The 27,920-nt window shown below is 43.4% G+C and overlaps 1 protein-coding gene across 4 annotated transcripts; it reads right to left on the reverse strand.

Annotated features, from left to right (window-relative positions):
- Positions 1–927: 927 nt before the first annotated feature.
- On the reverse strand, positions 928–26,602 carry RCBTB1 (RCC1 and BTB domain containing protein 1). 4 transcript variants are annotated; one of them, XM_064175913.1, is made up of 13 exons: positions 26,470–26,602; positions 25,775–25,931; positions 19,250–19,420; positions 18,265–18,415; positions 17,623–17,789; positions 14,944–15,102; positions 13,765–13,872; positions 12,715–12,857; positions 9,621–9,811; positions 6,432–6,558; positions 5,794–5,945; positions 4,898–5,028; positions 928–1,873 (listed from the first exon to the last, which is right to left on the reverse strand). In XM_064175913.1, the coding sequence occupies exons 3-13, from the start codon at positions 19,391–19,393 to the stop codon at positions 1,733–1,735; spliced, it is 1,614 nt and encodes a 537-aa protein (XP_064031983.1). In that variant the 5' UTR covers positions 19,394–19,420; positions 25,775–25,931; positions 26,470–26,602; the 3' UTR covers positions 928–1,732. The 4 variants fall into 4 exon arrangements, with proteins under 4 accessions (XP_064031983.1, XP_064031975.1, XP_064031991.1 ...); XM_064175905.1 differs by lacking the exon at positions 25,775–25,931; XM_064175921.1 differs by lacking the exons at positions 25,775–25,931; positions 26,470–26,602 and adding an exon at positions 26,279–26,343.
- Between the last annotated feature and the right edge of the window lie 1,318 nt (positions 26,603–27,920).

The following is a 27,920-nucleotide window of genomic DNA, read 5'->3' on the forward strand; positions in this document are numbered from 1 at the left end:
AAGCTCTTGGGGTAGAACCATTAACTTTGCCCATAGAACACAGCACTGGTATTTTTACCTGATTATACAGTTCAGGCCTCCTGGGTGTGCAGGACTAGAACCAACCAGCTTACTGCCTGAGCCAAGGAGTCATGTGTCACGCCGTCATCCAGCCTAGAAAACTCCCACCTAAACCAAAACTGTACTGACATGGAGCATGGATTGATCTGTTGTGAGGGAACAAAGAATGATGAAAATCCACTGTCATGGCAAAGACATAAAAGCTCATGTGAGCTCTTTCTGTTCAGCAGCAATTACTGAAAAGCTGTAGAGAAGCTTAGAGGACAAGTCCTGTATGTTTCTGTTCCAACCCCTGACAGGCTAGACCTTTAAATCCAAACCCAGTTGTTTGTCAGAAACATCGATGACATGTTCAGAAGCATTTTGTTAGGCTATCCTAGACTGAACCTCCAGTGTTGTGCTACAGAAGCTCCCTGGCCTCAATCAACAAGGTGAAATTCCAACCTTTGTCAGAGAAGTCATAACCCCCAGATTAGACCTGCAGTTAAATCTAAATTTCAAGGCTGAAGTTCCAGGTTCCCTGCTCTACCCTGTGTTTGGTGCAGCTGCAAAACCAGTACAAGCAGTAGGTGTGTGTGTGGCCATGCTTAACCTGCCATAAAGATGCAGTCACACAGGGACAATTTACCACAGATGGTAATGGCTGGGGTCTAGAGCAGTGCCTACACATACATTGGTTCTTTTCTGAAAGCCAGATCTTGGCTATTTGTCAAGCACAGAGAAATGTGGAGCATCCAATGATACATTATCTGTAGGGTTGGGTTGCCTTTGGTTTGGTTTTGTTTTATAAAGCACCTTACATGCTGTATTCAACATACAAAGCCTGCAAGTTTCTCAGGAGTCCAAAGAAGTTTGCTAGTGAACAAGTATAAAAAAAGTGGATTTTATTACAGGTACTTTATACAATATTTAAAAGCAAATCCCTCTCTTTCAGAATAGTGTATCCCTTCCCCTCCAAGGGGTACCCATGTTATCTGAAGTCACCAAAGAGGGAATTTTCTCCATTGGCCATTATGAATATGCTTAAACAGATTACAGAGAGTACACATTACAACTTAATTTAAGGTATATCCAAATGTAAAGATTTAATTCCACTGAGATTTGCTAGTTCTGTCTTTTTCAGAGCTACTTCTGTAGACAAGGATAGATTATTTTTGCACACTAAGCACTGACTAGACTTGGTTAGTAACACACAGCAAATGGCAAATCACTCAGAACCATGCAGCTGCAGTAACATACCCATGCCATTTGCTTTTCTACAATTACAGGGAGTTAATGATTTAAGTGACATGATTCAGTGGCTCAGGTCTGACTACTCTCCAAACCCCAAAAGTAAACCGAAAATACTAACAGGTGGTACTAGAACTGAGATTTCCTGGTCCAAATAGGTAAGTTCTCAACACCAGCTGGTATCCTTTGCATACTGCAGTGTTTCCTCTGTGTCTGAAATCAGGAGCTGGTTCCACCACTCAGGTTTGCTAGAAGCAAGTCAGCATTTTGCCTGACAATTTACAGCAGTTCACTCTTGAGCAGAGGTAATGTTTGTTTTCACTGTGGCATTTCCCATCTTCTGATAAAGAGACCAGGTAACACTTGGCTTTTGCCAGTGCAATTTAGACACCCTGTGATAGCTGCAGAACCCCCTGCTGCACCTGTAACTTACAGCCTCATTTCAGTTCTTAAAGGCTCCACATTTACTGGCTTTAGCAATGAATTCCTTTAGCAGGGGACCATCCATTTGCCAAAATGCTGTAGTTTGCGTCACTTCCGTCAAATGATTGACACAAAACTTAAAGCAGAACTCCTCTAAGTCCTAAACAGAAAAGAGAAACAAAATAAGCAATCTTATTTTCTTTGCTTTCATCACAGACACATTCACACACAAGTGCTTGTGTGTGCACTGTTTCTCAGAGAATCAGGCAAACACATGAACCCAGTGGCTCTCAGTGTTTCTCCCACACATAAACAGGAAATAATTCTGCCCATGTACGATGGCTACAAGGGGAAAAGCAATCACAATCTGTTCTCACTATATAGCTGCAGTCACAAAAACAGCTCTGCTGGGCAATACATATGTAGAAAGTTTTTCCCTTGAGTTTCCATCTGCATTCACTGACAGCTATTAAAACCCAACACAGGTAATGATACCCCAAGGACTGTGGATTAAGGAGATTCTATATGGTCCATAATGTAAACTCTCTCTGTAAGGTTGCTTGACTTTCTGCTTAGTTAAGGTCTTAGCTAAAGCCTTGGAATTGCATGCCATGCTCAACGCAAGCATGTGCTGACTGGGTAGTTTTAAAGCAAAGTTTAGGGAGAAGGCCTTTCTGTGCCTTAGAAAGGCACTCCTGTTACAAAGTATTCCACAAACATCCCCAGGAGGATTCAAGAAGAAGTACTGCAGCACAATACAACACAGTAACTCTTGCAGAAAGTGGACTCCGGATATTGGAGTCTACTTGGGAGAGCTTTCCATTTAACGATTAGAAAAGCCTCACAATCATCATTGCACCCACAGGATGTCTTAGAGAAAGGATGTCTAAAAGAACAAGACACAGTCACTGGCAATATAAGGTTGACCACAGAATGTTTCCCACTCAGATTGTTTTCAGCTCCTCTTTTGAGGAGAAAATTTACTCTTTGTGGTGCAGGCGTAATCTGCCATACAGAGGCTGCTGCAGCCCTCACTAAATAGCAACTGCCCGCTCCGCTCTCACCCCTTTAAGTTCGTAGACTAGCACTTAACCACTCGTGAGAGCACACCCTTCCTTCCTTAGCTGCTCTCTAGGACTGGGCACTGCAGTACAGCATAACCAGTTTGCAGAGCTCTTAAGCCACATGAGGTGCGAAAGACTGATGGATACTCATGTTTTCACTTAAGGTCAATAGTGAAAGCTAGAGAACTGTGTGCCAGTGAGAGTTCTTGACACAGCAACAACATTAAATATATCCTGGCCTAAAACCAGGCACTCTGAAGCTGCAGATCTTGACTTGTGTGGCATCTGTGCAACAAAAAAAGACAGGCTCATTAGAACTGAACACTGATGGGTTTCTTTTCTTTTTTGCTTAAGCACCAGAACAAACTAATACTTTAAACATAATTACGTCATACACGTTACAGTAGTTTGCACTGCTTTATTATTTTTAATCATATTCCAAGTCAATGCATCAGAGGTATACAACAAACAGAAATACTGTAGTATTAGTAGGTAACTTTGGGAAATTTTAAGTTCTGAATTTAAAAAAAAGGCTGAATTTCATCTGCAGTGGATGTACTCCCAGCAAACTATACTTAATATCAACTTAAGTGAATAAAGGCACAAAGTACATCCGATATTTTGAAAGCTACAATAAGAAGACAGACCTGATCTAATGCTAAGCACTTCAGTCACCAAATGAAAGGAGATTTTCATGTCATGAAGGCATTTTAGGTTGGGGAAGCAGCTTCTTTTAAGTGGTGCCTTCCAGATGCAACAGTCCCTCAAATGAGCTACGTCACCCAAGCAATTTCAAGCCCACATCTAGTGTCACTGCATGTACAAGCCACATTTTGTTAAAGACCAACCTCTCATCCTCACCATTCTCTCCCTGATGTAGCATTCAAGCCTACAGTTCTAACTACTTCTAATTCCATTTAGCTGCTGAGATATAGCCAAGGCATACCAACTGGCTTTCCTCCATCCTTTAAATGGAGAAGAAGACTCACCAGGCAAATAATCTTCTAAGGCTAAAATATGTGAATCTTCCTATTTCCCATTCATTCCCAAAGAATTCAGTATTTGCAGTAGAGCTGAAGCCAGAACTCAGACAGACTCAAACACAGACCTTTGGGAAAAGTATATCAAACAGGCAACACACTACAGGGTGCTAAAAGAAGTTAGGGCACCTGTGTGCCAATTGCTGGATACTAAAGACAATAAAAAACCAGTAAGTTCATTTACTGAGAACCAAAATTGCTTTGTAAGCATAAGCAGCAAGTTAAGAACTAACCAATCATAAAGTTACAAACATGATGCACAGATACTATGCCACATACAAACAGTCAGAGCAAACCCAGGCACATCTCCACAAAGCAGCATGTTAGTGACCTTCTAGTGAGGGCAGACACCATGCAGCAGAGAAGTTTCACTAGCCTTCTCTTTTCACACAGTTTGTCCTCAGTGTTTATTAAGACCATATAGCAGGTCCTATCCTGCCATTGCATTAGCATACCATAAAGACTCAAAGCATACTTCACTGTAGCTAAAACAAACCAAAAAAAGCCAACAAAACCCCAGCCTGCCAAATGAGAACAAATCCTCAAATGCACTCAATCCTCAAACCTACCATCACAGGGTATTACACACAACCTTACAGATCAGTAACCTAAGGGTGATGAGGCTGCTTTCCGTACTGTTCCAGGATTTGCTTTGTAATTAAGCCCTTGCTTCAGAGTTAGTGTTTTCATCTTTCAGAAACTTCTTTACAGAAATAGGAATTCATGAAGCTTGGCAAAGCATCACAACGTTTTACCATGAAATCAAGCAAGGCAAACATTTACAGATACTAAGTTTAAACCTGGGATTAAAGTAATCTTAAAATATTCTGTGTACTGGTTCACCTTCACAGTACTGGTTTATGGGGTTGGGGCAAAGAGGGAGAGAAGGGAAAAAAAGAAAAAGCCAGATCTATTTACCTCTGCTGGCAAATACAGTCCAACATTCTAAAATTCTAAAAGGGAGAAGCAGTTTTATCTGCCAGTAAGTGAGACCTTCCACGAAAACATAATGGGCTACTTCTCTCCACAGTTTGTCAGAAAGCAGACATCTAATTAAGGCACTGAAGTTTAGAAGTTTACCTCTGCATCATATCTGACAGCAGCAGAGAGCAATGAAAATGCATTTTCCACAGTAATTCCTCTCTTGATAATGTGCTGACAGAGTTTTTTCAGTCTGTTTTCACAGTACGAAGTAGCCAGATCCAAAAGCCCTGCAATTAAAACACTATCTTATTAGCCAGTTTTAACAGCCTCTGTTCCTTCAACAACAGTTTATGCTCCTGGAGTACAGACTGCAGCTGTATTCTATGTGCAATGTCCTACAACATGCTTTTTGCAAGTAGTCACTATTCAGAAACACAATGTATCTTAGCATTACACATGAAGAAAGGCCTTTTATTACCTCTGGCTGCAGTCGTGTTACTCTGCAAATAGGCAAGCTGCTCCTCTGATTTGCATGCCTAACTGCTTGCAAGTGCAGCACTGTCACAGGACAAGTGCCACAACACGAGCAAAACTACCACAAAAATCCCTGCTTGGATTACAGCTCATGCTTTACTGTCCAAGTTTCCCCTAGGACAGGGCTTCTTTGATACTGCCCTAAGCAGCTAACTCTGTAGTAAAACATGCAAGTATTTCAACCCACAGAAACAGCTGCACTCCCGAGTTTGAAACCACCACTCCGAGCTTATTTCCCAATGCACCACATTTTAACTCTCTGTAGTGAAATATGCAAGTATTTCAACCCTCAGGAACAGCTGTGCTCCCAGGTTTGAAAGCACCGCTCTGAGCTTATTTCTCAATGCACCACATTTCTCCTCTCGTTTGCCACAGCATTTATTTTGAAGACAGCTAAATTAATCACCAGTAAAATGCATTGTAGGCTAGACTAGAAGCCTATATTAATACAGTTATTCTGCATCCTCATCTCAGTTTTTGGATGCTGCTTTCTAACATAATTGGACCATAAGCAATACCTATTGCATCTTCAGGTGGAAGGTCAACACTGTCTGTATACAAGTACTCAAGAAAGGCACGATACACAGGGTAAGAAAACTGGTCTACTTCTATCACTTCCTTCATATCCTCATTCCAGTATGACTGGAACATGGTTCTGAAGTGTTCACACCTAAGAGACAAAGACATCATCTGGAACACCATTATATGAACACATGAATGTTACATTACAGTCCCCCTAAAGTATGTATTTGGGGCATTCTGCAATATTCACAAGTATCTCACCAACCCCATTATGGGCAGTGGCCCACATTTCAGTTTGTAATACTGTGGGCAGCACCATCCTTAGGCAGCAAAACAAAACTCTTACTTGATCTATGCTACAGAAACATCTGTGTATACATTGCAGTCAGACCAACTCAGCAGAATATGTTATCCTGAGAACAACAAACAGGCTTAGTGAAAAATCCAATATGGATCATTAGGATAACTTTGGATCCAACTCCTTGTATAACCCATTCAAAGTGATTGTGGATACACAGATGCTACATATTACAGGTTTAAGAGTTCCTCCCTATCCTTCACTTTCTTCTTTCCCCTTAGATGTGACACTAGAGGTTATTCTGTATAAAGAGGAGCTGTGAAACATGACCACTACCTGATTTTCAGAACAGCTTTGTGGACATGAATGTACTTTCCATCCACGCGGAACTTTAGGTCTGAGGTTTCTGGGCTGTCAAACTCTTTCTTCAGAGACTCTGCTACCGTTAAAAAATCTTCATGTTCTACAATTTTAAAACAAACAAACAACTCCAAATATATTAAACATCTTAATGGAACACACATCAGTAACTAAGGCTGGCAGATCAACTAAGAGCATGTCGAAGAAAATGGGCCAGCTCCACTGGCTTAGCAGTACAATGGTAAGATTTAACCTGATCCAAAACCATTTCCTGTAGGCAAGGACTGTTCCACAAAAGCTAATGCAGCAGTGCTCAGCAGGTCTCATTTCAGCTCACTGCACAGAGGCATCAGAGCACCAAGGAAACTACCTGGAGGAGTTCCTGTCTCATGCTTCTCCTGGGCACCACCCATGAAACTGTCAGCCTTCTGGCAGCTCAGTGTTAGTGCTGGGTATGCAACTTCAACCTGCTAACTAGTCTTTGCAGCTAACCTGCAGACTGCTGGTAAGGGGAGTCACACGGCATCTCTTGCAGCTCACTTGAGACATGGTGTACAGTACTTCAGCCACACGGACATGGTGTGAGCTGAGCCTAAAGAAAGGAAACATGTCACCAGTGGGCCACTTCTTTGTGCTGGCAGACTGGGTATAGATTGCAAGTTGTTGACTCACATCTTCGCCAGGGCTCACTAATGTGAGCTATCAGTCAGTCATACCAGTAGAGTCAGTGTATTAGTCAGTTATGACAACAGTGGCAACATAAAATCCAGTAGCAGTGCTGATGCAGATGAGCGCCAGTAGGTAGTGTGGGTTTGGTACAAACCAGAACACAGGACTTCAGCAATTTCAGAGCATGTTAAAGATGAGATATCCCAGCTTTCTGGCAAGTCTTTAACAGCTATGGCACTGGTCCTACAGAGGTCCCACTCTGTGCCTCTGCAAGTTGTACAAGAGTTGCAGCAGAAGTAGGCTAAGGCTTCTGGTAAAGCAACAACTCTGAAGTTGTAGAAAATGTAATTTAACCCACTATTTGAGGCTTCTCTTGATGCATCTTAACAAGTGTTTCAAAACACATGGCTTCTAAGCTTCAATGTATGGGAAAGAAAGAGAAATGGGTTTCCACTCCAGTGAGATGTCTCCCGAGTCCCACAGGACCACGGATTTTTCACCCATATACAGTCCATAAATGATTCTTCACCGTCACAGACAGCTGAATTAGTTGGCACTTAAAAAGGAATACTGCAACAACTAACTGCTGTAACAGACACATCATGTTTGTGCCATGGAAGACCAAGCAGTTCTCCTGTCTATGGATGACTCACAGAACCTGTGTCTCATCAGGGCTAATTAAATCAGGCTCCAATCTCCATCCATTTGCTCACGTGTATGTTTTTTCTAGGCCATCAGCTTAGCTTAGCTTAAGCTACGCAGCAGATCAACTTTCACTCTGAATACCTTATGTTCATTCCTTACAAAAGACTGCAGATTTGTACTTCACCACAGCCAATCCTGAGTGACTGATTCTTTTTTGCTTTCTTTCTTTTTTTTTGGCAGAGCAATCCTAACTGGAAGTAGAACAATAACCTTTATGAAGAGTTGGCTTTCACCAAGAAAACATGCAAAACACACTCCCCAAAAAATAAAAGAGAGGGGGTTAAAACCTATAGCAATAAAAGAAGACAGAGAAGGAAAGTGTGTATGAACAATGGCCATTAGAAGTATCCCCAAAAGTAATGCTTTTGAATCAATACCCAGTAAGTAGAATTATCAGGGTAAGAGGGGGAGAACCCCCAGAGGCTTCAGAGGAATTAGAATGCAGGTACAAAATTCACCTATCTTGTTTTACTCACTTTGCAAGTATATCACAAAAATCAAGACCTTCAAGGGGACTTAAACTGGGGGAGATGTCATCTAAACAGCCTTCACTACTAACAAAAGACAACAGACTTAGACACATCAGATCTCCACAGAGGGCAAGAGTAACACATATCACAGAGGAACAGAGAATGGAGAAAGAGGGGCAAAACAAAACATGGATTTACCCAGAAACAGATCACTCCAGGCTAATTTCTCTCTTTAGTAGAACTATATAGTTTTCCTCTATAGACAAGATGCTCTATAAACATGGAAACATGCTAAATGAGAAGTTAAGGTGAGAAGCTGGGTTAGGACAAGCAACATGCAACAATTAAGTCTGAGTCAGGAGAAATGTTACTTAGGATGTGATCCCTCCACAAAAGCAATGCTGTACAAGGACTGACAAAATTAGCACCTGCTGTGAATAGGAAAAGAGGTGAGATCTAAATGATCTTGAGAATTGATGCAGCAGATCTGCAGTGAAATCATCTTCATGCTTTGAACATGAAGCACCTCACTTTTCCAAGAAACTGTAAGCTAAGCACTTCACAGCATATTGGGGGTCAAACAAGAACTAGCAGCAGACAAATGGAACAATCAAGAAGAAAGACTTGAGGTTATTTAATAGTCAGAGATAGTGCATCCCAAGTGTAGTCCAAGTCAGTAAAAGAAGAGAACTCCAACAGAGAAAACAATTATATTAGAGTCTTGTTTTACAGAGACTACTATTGACATAATCTGTCTGTCTTTGGGCAAAGTCAAACTAAATCAAGTTGAGAGAAATCATTCTGTTACTTTACTTCCCTGCAGGAAACATAAAAGAGATTCACTCCTTCATACTCATACTGGAAGGGTAAATATTACAGTGGGAAAGCTAAAGACAATACATATAATTGGAAGTTGTTTGATACCAAAGTCACAAGTATTAGAAAGAGTCTTCCACATAGGAACAGTTTTAAGGGGGAAAAAAATAGTTTAAAAGATCCAAGAGTCCTTCCCAACCCCAAGCTGGAGCTCAAACAATAAAAACATAGGAAATACTCAATATTCATAGGGCAGTGGTTAAAACAGGTTCTCTCTAGATGCATGCTGGTAAAGATAACAATCTAGTTAGCCCTATTCTGGATCCTTAGCTGCTGAAGTAGACTGCTTTCTTCAGAAGGAAATATCCCTAGGTAAAAGAGCTAGTTTTAATCGCTGGTTCTCCTTAAAGCAAGAGCCATCCTGCCACAGAAGTAATGTCCTGCACTAACCATGAAAGTACACAGAGATTGTAGCACTGGCTGCTGCACTGAAACTTGTTCTCACCTACGGAGAGAAGGCGCCACATCACAGCAGGGGTAGCAAAGCAAGCAAAGACGTCGTCAGTACAGGCAAAGTGAGTGAGGTGGGGCAGGATCACCGACTGCCCACGGCATTGGCCCCACATGTACACCTGGCCACTCTGGGTCTTGGCAGCTGACGTGTGAGCAGAGTGGCAGGCTGCTATCTCCACAACCCTGCAAACAGAAGAGCCTTGGTGAGACACAGGTACAGAATCAAATGACTTTGCAAAGGCCTCACCAAAGTAACCATACAAACTATGCATCTACATTCCTGTGCTTCTCTGTCTTGCATGACTGTGGTGCTGCAACGACGTTTTCAAAATGTGTGGAGCTCTTACTGCAATCAGACACTGCTTCAATTAGGTCACTATCATCAGCTGAAATGCCTCTTATTCTTCTGCTACCAGGGGAAAAGAAAACAAAGTCTTGGGTCTCCCCTTTAAAAGCAATGCATAGCAGGCACTCTCAAGAAGTAGTTACAGAGCTTAAGAAGTTTCTGATTAGGGAGCAGACAGGGAAGTTTAATTACTGAGATTTTTGTAGAGCACTTTTCAGAATGTCTTTCAAACAGAGGTTCCAAAAATTCTCTCCTCTTGAGACTAAGTTCCTATGTGTATTTCAATAAACCCTTTATTAAGAAACCCTTCTAGTCCCCTTTTAACTTCTTTTTCATACGTAGACAGGGATCTGCTTGTATTTCTGACCACCTTATTTTGCTATTAGCTACCTTCCCCCAACGCTGCAATTCATCATGGAACACAGAGAGTGCTTCATTGGAGGAAAGGTGAATCCACACATAAGTACACATTCTTGAAGAGCTATACTTGTTCTTTAAATAAATACCTCACATAGTTACTTGGAATATTAGAGCTTCTAATGCATATTTATCTATTCCATTCTCTCACTACTCAGACAACCCCTATCTTGCCATCCAAAACACTACAAGAACTGAGAAGAATAATACTCCCACTGAAAGAACCAGGACATTTCCAGCGTCCCTGTTGCTCTGTTTTTTGCATATTCTGTGAAGTTCCAGCATTAGTGGAAAAAACAAATAAAAGCTATGCTTTCCTGTTTATTCTCCATGCTAAAAATGCACCAGAGGATTTCTTGCTTTTGTGCCAGAAACAGGCCAACAAACAAATATCTTTCCAAGCAATCTGAGAAATCACATATCAGAACGTTTGTTCCTTTACAGAACAACATGTGTTAAGAGTTTTTTAAGGCAAAAAGCTTCTTTAACACAAAGCCCATATTTTCAGCACAATAATTGTTTCAAAGTGGAACATGGAAATAATCTGCAGAAATTTTCAGTATACATACCAGTAATTTCTGACAGATAAAAGACAAGCAGACTGTTTAACACCATTATCAAATTACTAACTTCAGCACCTAAGAGGCATCACAATGCAATTATTTTCCAGACACCTAGACTACTTCCTTCCTTCCCCAAACTTTCTTTCCTTAGCAGAACAGATCCTTATTTTCAGAGTACCTATACTATACTTAAGAAGTATAGTAGAACACAGACTATAACACATGTATAGCACATGTACAATATACCCACAGTACATGTACAGGATAACATGTTAAGAATATACTTGCCATCAAATTTCAGGGAGCTGACCCTCAGCACCAAGCTAACACAAAATACAGTCTAAAATTCCCTTCCAAGCTGTATGTGCAATATCCTTCCTGGTACAAAACACCACCTCTTAAGGAGCAATCACAAGCACTACACATAAATGACAGAAGAGCTATATGAAAGAGAACAGCAGAAGCAGCATTAATATGCTTCACTGGGAATGACAGCCCATCCACTTAGAGCACTGTTTCCAAGGGAGCCAGATCAGGCAAGACGAGCAAGTTAACTGACTTGTTTGTCTCTTAGATTCCAAGCAGTTCTATGATATTTTCTCCCTCCTTTTGTCATTGAACAGATGCCAGTTTTATTATAATCCCATGCTTGAGTTCAGATACAGTCTAAAGGCAACATTCCCCTTAGCTCTCTCAAGAAATAAACCACTAAGGAGACAAGATTGGTGTATTTGCAAACACACACATTCCTCTTTCATTTGTTGAGACTAATATTTCACTTTGTTCTGTTTGTGTCAGTTTCCTCACAAACAAGCTAGTCTCACCTCAGCAGTCTGTGTTGTGGTGTTTCCTTTTGCCCTCTTCCCCCCAGCCCATATTTTTAGATTTTAAATAACCTCAGCACTGCACAGCTATTCATTTGTTAAGTGTGAAAAACAGGAAAAAGAGAGGAATGACTTCCCAGGCAGTTCAGAACCGGAGGAGAAAACTAAAGCACAAGCATCTCACAGTTAAGAGGAGATTACACATTAAGAGATTTACGTGGTAAGAAGTTTATAGACTAAGAGGTTTCCAAACTGAGGTACATTCATCTGTAGGTATGCACAGAGGGGCCAGAGAATGGGACTGAGGTCCAAGTTTGCAGGTAAACTGCAGAAGAGTCATCCCAAACACGAGGATGCTGAAATAGCATGAGTAGCACTTAGGGTTACTCTTTTATGAGATTAGGAAACTATGAAACTACAGACTACTAATTGGTCACACCACGACTGTCTGCCCTTAGCTCTAGCAAACAGAACTCTCTTTACATGGTTGGCTATTATCAGCCTTTCAGAACATTAAGGTTATTCCTCACATGTCACTTCTTACAAAAGTGATGCTTCCTTTCTCATCTTTTTGTCCAATTTTTCTTTTCTTCAGTGTAGACCTCAATAAAGCTTTAAAACCTTGGTTTATTGATTTCACAGTTCCAAGTTCATAATCAAAGGAATCATATATGGAATAGCCTAATAGAATTATTAATTATCTTTCAGTAGCAGGTAAACACAAAGTATATTTACTTTCAGTAATCATTACAGATATGAGAAAGCACTCAGCCTACAGCAAACGGTAACCTTCCTGTTACCAACCTTACCACCCTTTCTTGTGCTTTTAACATTGGCAATAGCGAAACAATTCAAGGAGGCCTACACACACATGCTTCCAGTGCTGGAAACTGCATAACACACTTAGCAATCCAGAAACAGCTTCAGCAAGATTACCTTTCTTTTTCCATCATGATCTGCACCGGGCTCAGCTGGTTACTTTTATTGCCAGTTCCCAGCTGCCCGTAAGTGTTAGCTCCCCAGGCATAGAGCAAACCCTCATCTGTTAGTGCTAGTGTGTGCGCATAGCCACAGGCAATCTGTAAGTAAACGGATCAGCATTACTACTAAACCAAACAGAGATGAGAAAAAAATCATACCACATATTGCCTTACTATAGCTGATACCAAATATCTCAGGCATTCTTCACTGCAGCACTTTAAGCTAATACAAAATGCGTTAACTGTATGTACTGGTCAAGTCCCAACTTCGTTAGTTTCATGTTCACTGGTTACTCTTCAGTAATTTACTGCTCCTGTGCAAAGGCTCCCTAGCCTTTGCTGCTTTCAGAAGAAAACTCCTCATGCAAAGAGCAATGAACTTCTTCATCGTGTTTTACAACTCTGAAACACTTGCAGAATCTGGTATTTTGGATACTGCAGACACTATGAGAGCTGTACTTCAACAGCCAACACCTTTTAACTCAAACCATCGCACGAAGCTCCACACGACCTTATTAAAAACCCAGCAAATCCCCAGTTTTAGTTTTATTCTGAAGTGGAAAGAAATATTGAGTTTTTTTAATCTAACAAACCTCAACCACCAAACAACCAAACCCACAGCCATGACTCTCATTTCATCTTCTCCACTCACTTCTGAAGGGCTGCAATACAGATGTAGAGTCCCATTTCAATTTCCCATTATTTCTTGTGTTCACCTAGTGCATTTAATCCATTCAGCTTCCTAACAAAGATGTCATTTTTGTCCAAGGCACAGTTTACTTATAGTTACTCTAGCTTACTTAAAATTAATCAGAACATTTACAAAGGCAAATATCTTATGGTTGAACTGTACTTTTTATAAGCATAATATAATTTACAAGAGCTAAAGAAGTTCAGCATTTGAACTGTGGAATCTGGAAGTAGGTGTAAGATTCTAAAGATACAGCTGTTAGCAGGTGCTAACAACAGGAATACAGATGTGTTTTCATTTCTATGTTAGACATACCTGGAGCACACACACCCCATGTAATGCTGCCACTCTGCATGGTGTTAGCTGATTGCCATTGTTTCCAAGTCCTAGCTGACCGTTACCATTATAACCCCAGCCATAAACCTGGTTGCAAAAGGAAAACAGAATTAAGCTGCTCCTCTCTAGATAAGTGGAGCATTTAAGTCTTAGTATCAAGTACAAAAGTCAAAGAGTGTCAAAAGTACATCTTCTTTTAAAAAATATGCTATTTCAAGAGCAATACAAAGAAGGCTGAAAGGCATTAAATATACTGCTGTGACCAACTGCATTGAACTTTTCCATCTTCTGTTTACTTTTCTAATGTATGTTTGTCTTTGAAGTACTACGAATGTTGCAGTAAACCCACGAGACACCAAAATCTCTCCCATGGTGTCAGCAGTTTAGTTGACTTTTACACCTTCCTCTTTTTTTTTTTTTTTTTTTTTTTTGGTAAGAAAATAAGAAATTTGATACTTTAATCAGCTGGTACTGGATTGGTTTAAACAGAAGTTACCCATTTAGCTCTATTTTTCCTTTAGCTTTGTTATGGTGGATATGACAAGATGGAAAGCATGTACAATGAAAGCTCATCTGAATCTCAGGGTCTTCTAGAGTCCCTCCAGACAAAAAATGCTTGGTTAAATGTAGTAAACTTTGTGAAATGTAATTAAAATTTAGGTTACAGTTCATACCTGGAAAAAAGACAACACCATTAACTTACATGAGAAAGAGTAGTTGCACAACACTAGGGGAGTGTTCAAAAGCTCAGTCTGGTTTTGTTGCTGGCAATTAGACTATATGTTTAAGAATCAGTGTATTCTTACCAAATAAAGGTTTAATGGTGCACACTTCCCAAAAAGCTAATTAAGATATATGTTGAGCAATCCATTGAAATACGAAGGCAGACATGCTTAACACAACTGTTTGAATTCTTGCAGTTGGAGACGCAGTAAGAATTATCTTCCAGTATAGTCTGCCATAAGCAGGAATGCTCAAACACACCACTTACACCACTTCCAGCTAATTACAGTGACCTCATAGAAGTCAGCAGTAACTCTGGTACGACTCCATCAGCACAATTCAATAACTTGAGCCCTTCATGTCAACATGTCTCCGTGTTCAGACATTAACCTCCTACGTTTGGGTAACGGAACATAAGGATGCAGCAAAGCTTACCTCACCATTGTTTACTACAGCCATGGAGGAGGTCTGACCACAAGCGATGCCAACTACCATTTTACCCTGTAAACAGTTGGAAACTCGCCGAGGAGTTGGCTGGTTTGCTGTAGATCCAGATCCAACTTGACCACAGTTATTGTAGCCCCAAGCATAGAGCTGTCCATAAAAACAAAATTCAAAAAAAGCATTTTAAGCCTTAATAGCAATAAGAAATGCTAATCCAGCTGGAGTCAGCATCAGTGTGCAAACTCTGCCAGAAGCTAAAAGGCTTCACATTAATGTTCAACACAGAAAGAAGCTGATGCAGCAAATATGAACGTGGCACTTTTTTCACTTCCTGCTACAGAATCAGAGCATCTGACTACCATAAGAAACAAAAGGCACTGAATGTCTAAGAGCATAGAGACAAACTGTCTTAATGCTTTCATAGTACTGGAAAAAGAAACACAAGCCAGAATGCTATTTCCCAAAGATGCTGAACTCCCCAATTTACAGCTAATCACTTTTCTTTATAGAACTCTAACCAGGTTACAGCTCAACACTCATCCTATCTTACATCTTTGACTAGCTGTGAAAGATGTTTTTATCAGCCTTTGTTCCAAAGAAGTAAAACTTTCTTATAAAGTGGCACTGACCAAAAAATGGACCATCTCTGACAGTTCAAGTTTGCCAGGAGCAAACTAATAATAGTAATTAAACAAAACCCTAACAAAATACTGACTCTTTACATTTGGAAGCCTAGAAGACAGGGAAGCAATTTGCTGTAAGAAAATATGTACAGTTTTGTGTTTTCAGTTCCTTCAGTTTTTGTTACGTGCATACACAGCCATAGTTTGGCATGAAAGTATTTCTGGTAGTTCATTCCCTGACACTTCACCCAGTTCAAAACTTCACCCTCTCGGACAACCCATTCACAACAAGGTAGCCAGTAAAAGCATGCCGATAGGTAGCCTAACACAAAGTCTGTCTATTCAGCCATCCTTGACTGAAAGTCAGCCATCTGACACAAGCACCTCCTTCATCACCAAAAATACTCCTAGCAACACAACTCATGTACTCCATCCATAGGAATAAACCAAAGCATTGGTCCTCTGCTCTTTGTCACTTGCATTTTCTTGGTCTTTGATTGCTACTGAATATTTGAAGATGCTCCATATCTTTATTTCAGTAACACAGAAGAACTGAGGTAGAAAATCTCAGAAGGTAATCAAAATGCCAAAAAGCTGATCAATTCCCTCTTTCTGAGCAGCACCAATGTCTCTAGTCCTTTACATCTATTATGATCTTGTATTTATTTTGACCTGCATTAAAATGACACTGAACCAACTGTACAAATCAATTATGGCAACTATTTCCATGAACACTTCAATGCTTCTCAAACTCCAGATGTATCACCACAGTGTTTTTTGCAGACAAATCTTTCTGTAAGTAAAACTCTGCTTAACACAATTTTTCTGCTTTTAGTAAAATTGATTCTGGTACAGATAAAATCCCAGGGCACAAACAGACTAAGCTGTTGCAAGGTACATTAGAGATGGATTTACAGTACAACGACTAGCCACAATGGCGAGCAAGCTGCATATGTGGACTCCATGATAAACACAAAGAAACATCCCTGCGTGCACAGAAATTCAAAGCACATTACATTTATCACAAGAGACAGCAGGGCCACAAAAGGCACTTGACAGACAGCAGCTAGACACTACTTTAAGTAATACAGGAACATCTTTTCCTTCTCATACAGACTGGATTTTTGAGTTCAACCAAGTCAGATGTGACAACATGAAGATGCTCCTTAAGTGTGGGCTCAGCTACAACACAGATCACTTAACTCAACGACCCTATCCCAAGCTCAAAATACTGATTTGCTGTATTGTATTACTGTTGTATTAGGACTCCTAACTGAAGCATAACACAGGCATGTTCAGATTATCAGGATGGAAAAAAAAAGTCATTTCCATTTTCATTTTAGGAAGGTTTTAAAATTCTAACTCTTCTTTTGTTGAAGAAGAACAGAAGTCAGGCTTTCCTCTGCACACTAACATGCAACTCCAATCAGATACACACAAACTGGTCCAATCTGACTAACTGGAAACTAATTGTACGTGCTTCCCATGACACATCGCCTCCAGCCATATAAACAAACAGCATAATGCAGCCTTGGATATAAACCAAGCCAGTCATCAGCTACACACAAAGGTATTTAGAGGTGTGCAGAGCAGCATTCTTTCACAATACCAGTGTGAGGATGATAAAGACTACAAGAAACAGACTAAGCACTAACCAGCAAACGCAAACAACTCATTATACCCCGTAAAGAAAAGAACTGCAAGCCAATTAACAACATTCCATTTTGCACCTTACAAACCATTCTTTCACCTGGAAGTGGCACAGCTTTCTGGATTCATCCCTGTGAGACACATAACAAATGAGAGACACAGGGCTTTATTCCTTTGTTTTTGTGTTTGGGTTGGATGGAGTTTTCTGTTGAGGTTTGTGAGTAGTTGTTTTGAGTTGTTTTCAAGTCTGCTCTGAAGAGCAGGACATCCTGGTTTGAAGCAGCAGGGGAAAAGGTTATGTTGCAACTCCACTGCAGAGAAAGATAGAACTAGCAAGGTCACATGTGATAATCACTTCAAGAAGGAGATTAAGAGATTGGAAGAGGTTTCAACTTACATCCCCATCAAACGACAGCGCCATGGAATGATGAGAGCCACAAGCTACTTCCACTACTTTCTTTACTAGTAGATTTGTGCAGACTTGAACAGGAGTAATGCCCTGATTGGTTGTGCCATTCCCAAGCTGGCTGTAACCATTATGTCCCCAAGCATACACTTCACCATCTGCAAAAAGATTAAAGTTTGTGATAAAATCCACCAAAACAACCCAAGAAAGTTAAAATAGACAGAACTCCACTACATTAGCAAACGCCAACATGAAAGTGAGAACACATTACCAAACGGTGAAACTACGACAAGAACCACCTGCATGCTAAAAAAAATCATACATCTGTACCTGAGTACATAAAATAGCTATAGCACAGCATAACCTCTGATCTATTGGGGAAATACATGAACGTGCACAGGTAAGACTGAGTGGGTCATCAATTACAAAACTAAAACTCCACAGCAGCAACATAATGGAAATCGAAGCCTACTTTACCTATTACAGACTACATTTAGTTCCACTCAAGACTGATGAGAATCTCTTAGTGCACATTACCCAATTAACAAGCAAATGCAATTACACCTTAATCCATTCTTGTTAAATGCAAGTGGAACTTAAAATCTGTTTCCATATTAGATGGTATTTTTTTACCTTCAGTACAAAGTACGACATGGGGTCCACTTCCGTAACTGAGACTGGAAACCTTCTTTCCACACAAGGCTTCTAATTTCTTTGGTACTATTGTGCTCTGGTTATCTCCAGTTCCCAAGCAATTACTGCAATTCAGCCCAAAAACAAATACCTGTAAAACAGGAATAGTCATCTCAAATGATTGAAACTTGCACGTGCACAGGTCTTGTAAAGCCAGGACAAAGTTTTGCCATGGACTCTCGAGGGCCAGAGACCTCCCTCATAGAGGTTAACAAGCTCAAAAGTCAGGACAGGAGCTGATAAACTGACAGTTTAACTGACAGGTTATCCAATAGATCTGAGTTCTTCTGGTCCAGGCAGACCCAGAAACTAGGCTTCATGTGCACAAAGAGTACTATGAAAAGTATTAAACTGTAAAGGTGGAAGACATCATCTTCTTCTAAAAGCAGTTTGTAAAGAGCAGTCACAGCTGTACCACTTGTGGGAGCCTCACCCCACTGGTAGGATGGTAGGACTTCAGGAAAGACAAAAATTCCTGTTCTCCCTTGTCTCACAAAAACCTCTCACGCTAATATATCCCAGAATATCTGGCTTGTCTTCTTTGAGCAGCACAATGCTCACTTGCACTGACTTCCTGAGTCATCAAAAGTCTGCAGATAATCCTGCACTGTATTGTTACTTAGCAAACCATAACCTATTTGATGTCTTCACGGCTGGAATACTCACACTTAATGTCAAGCTGCCCCAGCTTTTGAATCCTAACTGCCTTCAAAAGTGCATGTACTGCACCTTGGCCTTTGCCATTTGCAGGTTTCCTAAATACTCCAACCATGCTGCCCCTATACGAGACTAGGAAAAAAAGTTACAGCTTACATCCCACACATTTTAGCACATACAGATTCAACACAGTGCTTCTGAGGAGTATCCAGAGGGCTCTGATAACACCAAACTGTAGACTCCACGTTGCACTTTCTTACAGCCTTACCTCATCATTGTGTGTTATGTATATTGCTTCGTTGGCTGAGGTACCAAATACACATGCTTTCCGGATAGATGCTATTTCCTGGGGTGACAGTAAGGTAAATATTGGCCACTTGCCTACATCCACCATGATGCTGCTGTGTGTCATGATGTTCTTACAAGGAAGAGGACATTGCTGTAAAACCAGAAAAAATATTTAAAAGCGTGTTTTTGCACTTTCATCAACATGTAATAAAATCATTTCCTTTAAATGGGAGAAAGATGCACTATGGCTCTGAAAGCATAACATTCTATTCTATGCTAAATGTGCAGTTATAGTGCCACATGTTAAGATGAACAAATAGGGATTTTCAGTACAACTGAACATCTGCTGTTGTACAAGCAAACTTATTAAAAACTTGTGAGCTAGGAAATATCCACTGGTGGCAGAGTCAATTTCTGACGAAATTGCAGCTGAAATTCCTGTTTATAAAATTTCACTTGTGCATTATTTTATTTACAGTCTTACAACTCAGATATGCAATGTTGATGCTGTTGATGCATATGTGAAACCTGCAAATGAAATAAAGCTCAGGCTGTTCGGCACATGACCCAAATCTGCCACCTCATGCATAATCAAAAGCTGTTATTACAGTCAAAAATTATTTGTGAGAGCACAAAAGCATGAGGTAAGCTCATGTGTTTGTACAACTAAGCACTGAAGCACATCAGAGGAAAAGTTATTAAGTAAAACCATCATCATCTGTTACGTAGAAACAGGCTGGACCACATTAAAATGTGGCTGGGCATAGAGATGATCTGTAGGTGAACATAGAATCATAGAATCATAGAATCAAACAGGTTGGAAGAGACCTCCAAGATCATCGAGCCCAACCTATCACCCAGCCCTATCCAGTCAACTAGACCATGGCACTAAGTGCCTCATCCATTCTTTTCTTGAACACCTCCAGGGACGGTGCCTCCACCACCTCCCTGGGCAGCCCATTCCAATGCCAATCACTCTCTCTGTGAAGAACTTCTTCCTAACATCCAGCCTATACCTACCCCGGCACAACTTGAGGTACTCAACCCACCCCTCCACAATGCTCCTTCTTCCCAGTCTCCTCAGGACAATTGCACCAGCTCAAGAACAAGGCCAACAGCCAACACAAACATATAGAACTTATCTAAGCCTTCAGTCCTGCACATAAGAGCTGCTCACACTCTGAAGAGATTCTGCCCCTAGTAATCCATGATGCACACTCAGGGACATCAGCAAGTTTTGTGAAACATGAAAAGCAGGTGGAGAATTTCACAGAACATTCAGTGCCCTGACACATCACAGTAAACCATTGGGAAAAAAAAGGCTAACAAATCATTCAGTGACTAACAAAAGTAGTCTCTATCCAGATGCCATCATCCCCATCAACATTTAGCTCTTCCCTTTTCATTTGTTTGCTCCAGTCCTATCCCATCCTCTTATTTGCTCTGATGCTGTCAAGTCAGGCTTCCTCTTGATGATGCCTGGGTATCAGGTAGGGACATCAGTAAGAACACAATTTGTTTCTGACGTTTGCTTCTCAAAATTGTGTTGACAACCAACATGTGGCTTCAGAAAGCAATGCATGACCAGCAATAAACACTAAACAAGAGGTTGTTCAGTGCAGATGGTTTTGGAAGAAGTTTTGCTTGGGGGTTTGTTGTTGTTGTTCAGTTTGTTTTAAGAAGTGCTGAGGTCACAGTACAAGTATGTGTACAAAAACCCCAATGCAAACAAAACCCAGACTTGTCTCCTTATCAGATTTCATGACCTTGCTCCAATAAATCCAGCTCTGCTCTACTGGCACTTCCCTCACTAAGAGCCTAACCTCAATCTATTTCACACTTGAGGACTTGAAAACATCTGAAATCTCCAGACTGCACATCAGTAATATTTTTTTTGGCAGAACAGCTTTTGAAAGTCTACCTGATGCCAAGGCCACGTTGCATTCTACACAGCTAAACAGACTGGAGTGCATCTAAGCCTTCTTAATTTCTAGTCCAGTTACTAACTCAGGCTAGTTAGCTGATAAACTTGTTACCTCACACTGGCAAACCTTTCAACGTGTGACACTATCGATCAATTAAAATGAGACAGCAATGGCTTGTTCTCTTGAGCACAGCAATTAGCAGTCCCTTCTGACTTTCCCTGTTGAGTTTGTCTCACATAACATACAAATGGCAATGCATAGACATGTCGTGAACTGGCTATTAGGACCAATATATCCTTTGATGAAGTCCTTTTCAATACATCCTGCCATCCTAAGACATGAAGACAAACTTTTACTTTAACAGAAAGCTTTCTAGTAAATCAACATTAGACTCTCAGGGTGCTGCAAAATTTGTTATACTCCTCTAAAGGTCGTGGCTTAGCCCTAGACAGCAACTAAGCCCCATGGTGCTGCTTGCTTACTCCCTCCTTCCTGATGAGATGGGGGGAGAGAATTAGAATGGTAGAAGTGAGACAAACTCATGAGTTGAGATAAACAGTGTAACAGATAAAGCAAAAGCCTCCCACACAATAAAAGCAAAACAAGGATTTCATTCACCACTTCCCATCAGCAGGCAGGTATTTGCCTACCTCAAAGAAAGCAGGGCTCCATCATGTGCCTGGGAAGAAAAAATGGCATCACTGTGAATATCCCTGCCCTCCTTTTCCTCTTCCCCAGCTTTATATGCTAAACACGATGTCATATGGTATGGAATATCAGCTGAGATCAGCTGTCCTGGCTGTGCCATCTCTCAGCTTCTGGTGCTCTCCCAGCCTACTGACTGGTGTGGTGGTGTGAGAACCAGAAAAGGCCTCGACGGTGCACTGCTTAGCAGTAACAAACACACATCTGTGTTTCCAGCAGAGATATGAACCACAGCCCCACCATTAACTTTAGCCCAGCTAAAACCAGGACAAAGGAAACCAGCTAACCCTCCCTTGCTGATCTTTGCATTAGGTCTTTAATGGAATTGGCTTACTTGCCACAACTGCATGGCTCTGTTAGACACTTCTCTCTGACATAACCTTTCCAAACACTTCCAACACCTATGCAAATTATGCTGCATTTCCCATATCTCAGCTGGATATCTTGTCTGTGGTGTGCTGGCCCTGACTGGATGTTGCTTGCCCACTGAAGCTGCTCTATCACTCCCCTCATCTGGACAGGGGAAACAAAACGTAACAAAAAGCTCCTGGGTTGAGCTAAGGACAATTACCATCACTAGCAAAACAGACTCAACATGATGAACATTAATTTATTAGAGCATGATAATGAGAAATAAAACCAAACCATAAAACATCCTCAGCCCATCCTTCCCCTTTCTTCCCAGGCTCAACTTCACTCCCCCACAATTTTCTCCACCCTCCTGCCAGTTAGTGGGGCAGAGGGACAGGAAACATCAGTCAGTTCATCACATGTCCCTACTGCTCCTTCTTCCTCAGAAGCAGACTCCTCACAGTCTTCCCCTGCTCTAGTGTCAGGTCCCTCCCACAGGACACAGTTCTTCACAGACTTCTCCAGTGTGAGTCCTCCCCACAGCTGTAGCTCTTCATGAACTGCTCTAGTGTGGGTCTGTCAGGAATGGAACACTCCAGTGTGGGTCCCCCTACAGGGTCAGCAAACCTGCTCCAGCAAGAGCTTCTGTCTCCACAGGTCCTGTTGGAAGCTGCTCCAGCATGGGCTTTCCACAGGATCACAGGCTCTTTTGGGCTTTCTGCTGCTCCAGTGTGGGGTCCTTCACAGGCTGCAGAAGGTTATCTGCTCCTCTATTAACCTCCATAGGATGCAGAGGGGCAGCCTGCCTCACCATAGTCCTCACCACGGATTGCAGGAGAATTTCTGCTCTAGTGGCTGAGGCACCTCCTGTCCCTTGGTGTCTGCAGAGTTCTTTCACCTCTTCTCACTCTTTTCTGGCCACAGTTGAGAATTGTCCCTTTCTCCTTAAACATGTTATCACAGAGCCACTACAACCACTGCTGATGGGCTCGGGCTTGGGGAGCAGCAGGTCTATCTTGGAGCTGTCTGGCATTTGCTCTATCAGACACAGAGGAAGCTTCTAGCAGCTTCTTACATGGTCACCGCTACAGCACCCCCCACTACAAAACCTTGCCATGCAAACCCAATCCATTTGTCACACAAACTAATACCAGTAGGCAAACTCTTTCAAGCACACAAGACTTTGCAGATTGAGGACACAACCAATGAAATCCATCAACAGTGGACCTCTCACATCAGTCACACTCAAACTTCATCCTTGTGTAACATTTGTCTGCACATGGGAGGGAAGGTGCACAGACTGTCCCACAGGCAAATCCTCGCTATGGAAGGCTGACCTAGGAGCTTCAGTCACAGTCACATCGTTTCAAGTAGTGGCACAAAGAAACAGTGTCCTCCACTCACCCTTCCCTTACTGCATCAATAAGAGAGCTGAGGTTACTGTTTGCTTTTCCTGATAATCACCCAGAGGCCTGCACCTTGCTACATTAGATACGATGAAACTGAAAGTTTATAAGAGCAAGGTAGCAGCAAATGTAACAGATGGAGTCCAAAGTGATCAACTTCCTTTGATTTGTGTGCAAACAGTTGCCCACCATCGCGAGCTACGGTTTAAATGCTGCATGCAACGTGGCCGCAGGCCTTGTGAAGAGCACCTGCCACATAACATGCAGCTTTTCAATTCATTGCTAGCATCAAAGTCATCAGCTCAAACTTGGTGCTCTGGCGGATGGTTCCTTTTAGAAACACTGTCACTGCTTTTAACCATCTTGTAGTTTTTGCTCATGATTCAGCGACAAGCAGCCGCACACCACATGGCTTCACTGCCACTGCAGAACTAGCCTTCAGAGGGAACTTACACGAACAATACAGCTTCTAACTGCTTTAACGTCTTTGAAACTGGCCAACAACAGTCATACCGAAACTAAGGTGACTGTCTGAATGTCAGTGAGGCTAAAAGCAAGCAAGAAAGGATGACATGTAGAGAGGAAAGCTGAACTGGACATAAGCTGCCACAAAAAGGAACTGAACTCGAAAGAGTCACCAACATTAGGGGGGAATCTAAGTGTGCTCACAGTTAAGAAAAGCCACATGCTTCCAGAGGTAAGCCCTTTAAAAACTCTGTTCTGAATTGCTGTCTGTGCGTTCAACTTTTCACTCATTTGCTTTCTAAAGAAGAGTGCAGGCCAGGTCTCAGCAATGTGTGTTGGTAAATATGAATCCCTTCCCCATCCCCCAAGAGCATTAAAAAAACCCCAAACCCAGAAAAAACAACCCCACACCAAAACAAACCAACCAAAAAATCCAACAAACCCAAACCAAAAAACCCCAAAGCCAAACCCCAAACACCCAACTGGTGTTTACAAATGCTTTGTTAAATGGTTTTAGATAAAGTTCAGCAGTTTATAGCTCAGCTAAACAAAGCTTGGCTGGAGAGAACAATAGCCCCTAAGACAACATCCTACCGGGGAAACAGTACCAATTGTGGCCGCCACAAAAAACTACACTTAACTCCTCAAAGATTATCTCCAGATTGGTAAAGAGGATTTGAGCACAGTCACACGTTTGTTTGCTTCGCTCTGTCCTCAGGCCCCAAGGTTGCAGTTTGTTCTAGCAGGGCAGACTTACTCGAACAGAAAGAAACTGCAGACTCAGGCCTTCGTTTCTCCCACTTGTCCCCAGGAATTGTAACAGCACCGAGAACACAAAAGCTGGGATATCTGGCTTTAGAACCACACAAAGTGACCGGCACACGGATCCCTTTATAGTTACACCTCTAACAAGAAAGAATCAAATCCTAGACATAACACTAATCTTTCCCATGTTTTTTCCCAGTTCGTTTGGTTTTTAATCTCATATTTCAGCACTGAGAAAAACATGGGAATTATACATACTAATCACACTCATCAGACACACGAACTAAGTGATTTTTACTGCATCTTCCTCCCTGCCAAAGAAACCCCAAACTTTCACTCCCCGAAACCACGTCTTAACTTACTTTCTTTACACCTTACCTAAGGCAAGATTTCTACGACAAAATCTGTGATCAAACCTCTGCATGATTTACTTTTGGATGCCTTTTATGAGCAACACAGGGATAGAAAATCCTGCCGGTCTAAGAAATGACAACCAGACCTATTTGCTTTGAGTAACCAGCCGGTAGAAAGAGAAGCAAGCAACAAACACCACACAAATGAATACCAGTGAACATAAAGATGGTTTAGCCATGGCAAAAAGTCCTTAGTAGGATGCAGTCATCCACCAACCATAACGAGACAGTAATTACTGAACCATTACTGCCGTTTGTTAAAGTAATTCACTCAGCACAAGACACCTTCTAAAGCAATATTTCAATCTATTTCAATCTGAGAGATACAGAGATAAGCAGAGCATTCATATCAACGCTCTAAAGAATTATTTCATCTTCCAAACACTGTTCTTCTTAAAAGACTTTGCATTTAAATTGTTTAGTATCTATTTCTCATAACTCCACCCCTAGCTTTAATCGCTGAAGTCCTTTTTACCTTTTGGCAATAGATGACAAAATGCTTCCCAAAAGAGGTCGCCTAAGGCATCTAAACGGGACCTCTGACAGTCCTTTTCAAACAGTAAATATTCACTCGCTAGTTTTATTTAGCAGAGGTGCATTAAAAACCGAAGGAACGCTATTCACAAAGAGCCCTGCGAAGAGAGAAACAGCCTTTAGAGCCCTTTTTCGGCAAGCTAGAGCTCAGTCTCCAGGAAAATGACAACAATGGGAAGGGTGAAATTAAACACCAAGAATCAGAACAAAATAAACAAATAAACCCCCCCCCCACAACACCAACAAATCCAAAGCAGAAACAACTGCAAGAGCACACTGAGCCACGCCAAGCAGGAAGAGAGGCTTCCAGCTGCGGAGGAGAAATTCACAAGCGGACAGGGAAAAAGCTTCGCCAAGTCCCTCTGATGAGGAGCCCCAGCCAAGCCCTGTTCGGATGAAAAGGACCCTTTCCTCCTTCGGATGAATAGCACCCAGCCTTACAGACCCTCGCTAGGGTCTCTGCGGTGACCTCCTTCCAGCTGCTCCCCGCTGCCGACTGCTCCCGCCCACGCCAAACCGCAGCCTAACGGAAATGAAAGGGGGCGGAAGCAGTCCGCAGCCCCGCGCAGGGGACACCCAGCCTGGAGACAGCGGAGTGCCGACCCAGCTGCGCGGTACCGCACCAGCCTTCCTCACCTGGCCCACACAGCATCCTCCGGCGGCCCGGGGGCTGCCGCCGCCTCCGAGGGACCCCGGCCGGAGCTGCAACCGTGGCGGCCGCTGGGATCGCCAGAGCACCGCGCAGCGCAGGGCGCGGGCCAGCCCCGCACACGTGACGGCGGCGAGCAGGGCAGCAGGCGAGGCCGGGGGGGGCGGGGAGGTACCCACGTGACGCAGGGCCGTGGGCGCGCCCCTCCCGCCCGAGCGGCCGCGCGCGCCGTGACGTAGCCGCCAGTAGACGGTGCTGCCCCCCTGCTCTCACCGCCCCTGGGGCGCTCCGAGCGCGGCCGCGCAGCGCACCTGTGCCCTCGCCCCTTCCCGCTCCGCTCTGCTGCCTGCTCGGGCTGCTGGCGCTCCTGTGCCCTCGCCCCTTCCCGCTCCGCTCTGCTGCCTGCTCGGGCTGCTGGCGCACCTGTGCCCTCGCCCCTTCCCGCTCCGCTCTGCTGCCTGCTCGGGCTGCTGGCGCTCCTGTGCCCTCGCCCCTTCCCGCTCCGCTATGCCGCCTGCTCGGGCTGCTGGCGCTTCTGTGCCCTCGCCCCTTCCCGCTCCGCTCTGCCGCCTGCTCGGGCTGCTGGCGCTCCCGTGCCCTCGCCCCTTCCCGCTCCGCTGCCTGCTCGGGCTGCTGGCGCTCCCGTGCCCTCGCCCCTTCCCGCTCCGCTGCCTGCTCGGGCTGCTGGCGCTCCTGTGCCCTCGCCCCTTCCCGCTCCGCTCTGCCGCCTGCTCGGGCTGCTGGCGCTCCTGTGCTCCTCGCCCTGTCTCGCTCCGCTCTGCCGCCTGCTCGGGCTGCTGGCGCTCCTGTGCCCTCACCCTGTCCCGCTCCGCTCTGCCGCCTGCTCGGGCTGCTGGCGCTCCTGTGCTCCTCGCCCTGTCTCGCTCCGCTCTGCCGCCTGCTCGGGCTGATGGCGCTCCTGTGCTCCTCGCCCTGTCTCGCTCCGCTGCCTGCTCGGGCTGCTGGCGCACCTGTGCCCTCACCCTGTCCCGCTCCGCTCTGCCGCCTGCTCGGGCTGCTGGCGCACCTGTGCCCTCACCCTGTCCCGCTCCGCTCTGCCGCCTGCTCGGGCTGATGGCGCACCTGTGCCCTCACCCTGTCCCGCTCCGCTCTGCCGCCTGCTCGGGCTGATGGCGCTCCTGTGCTCCTCGCCCTGTCTCGCTCCGCTCTGCCGCCTGCTCGGGCTGATGGCGCACCTGTGCCCTCACCCTGTCCCGCTCCGCTCTGCCGTCTGCTCGGGCTGATGGCGCTCCTGTGCTCCTCGCCCTGTCCTGCTCCGCTCTGCCGCCTGCTCGGGCTGCTGGCGCACCTGTGCTCCTCGCCCTGTCTCGCTCCGCTCTGCTGTCTGTTCGGGCTGCTGGCGCTCCTGTGCTCCTCGCCCTGTCCCGCTCCGCTCTGCCGCCTGCTCGGGCTGCTGGCGCACCTGTGCCCTCGCCCC

This window comes from Pogoniulus pusillus, chromosome 3, assembly GCF_015220805.1.
Source record: "Pogoniulus pusillus isolate bPogPus1 chromosome 3, bPogPus1.pri, whole genome shotgun sequence".
Classification (NCBI taxonomy): Eukaryota; Metazoa; Chordata; class Aves; order Piciformes; family Lybiidae; genus Pogoniulus; species Pogoniulus pusillus.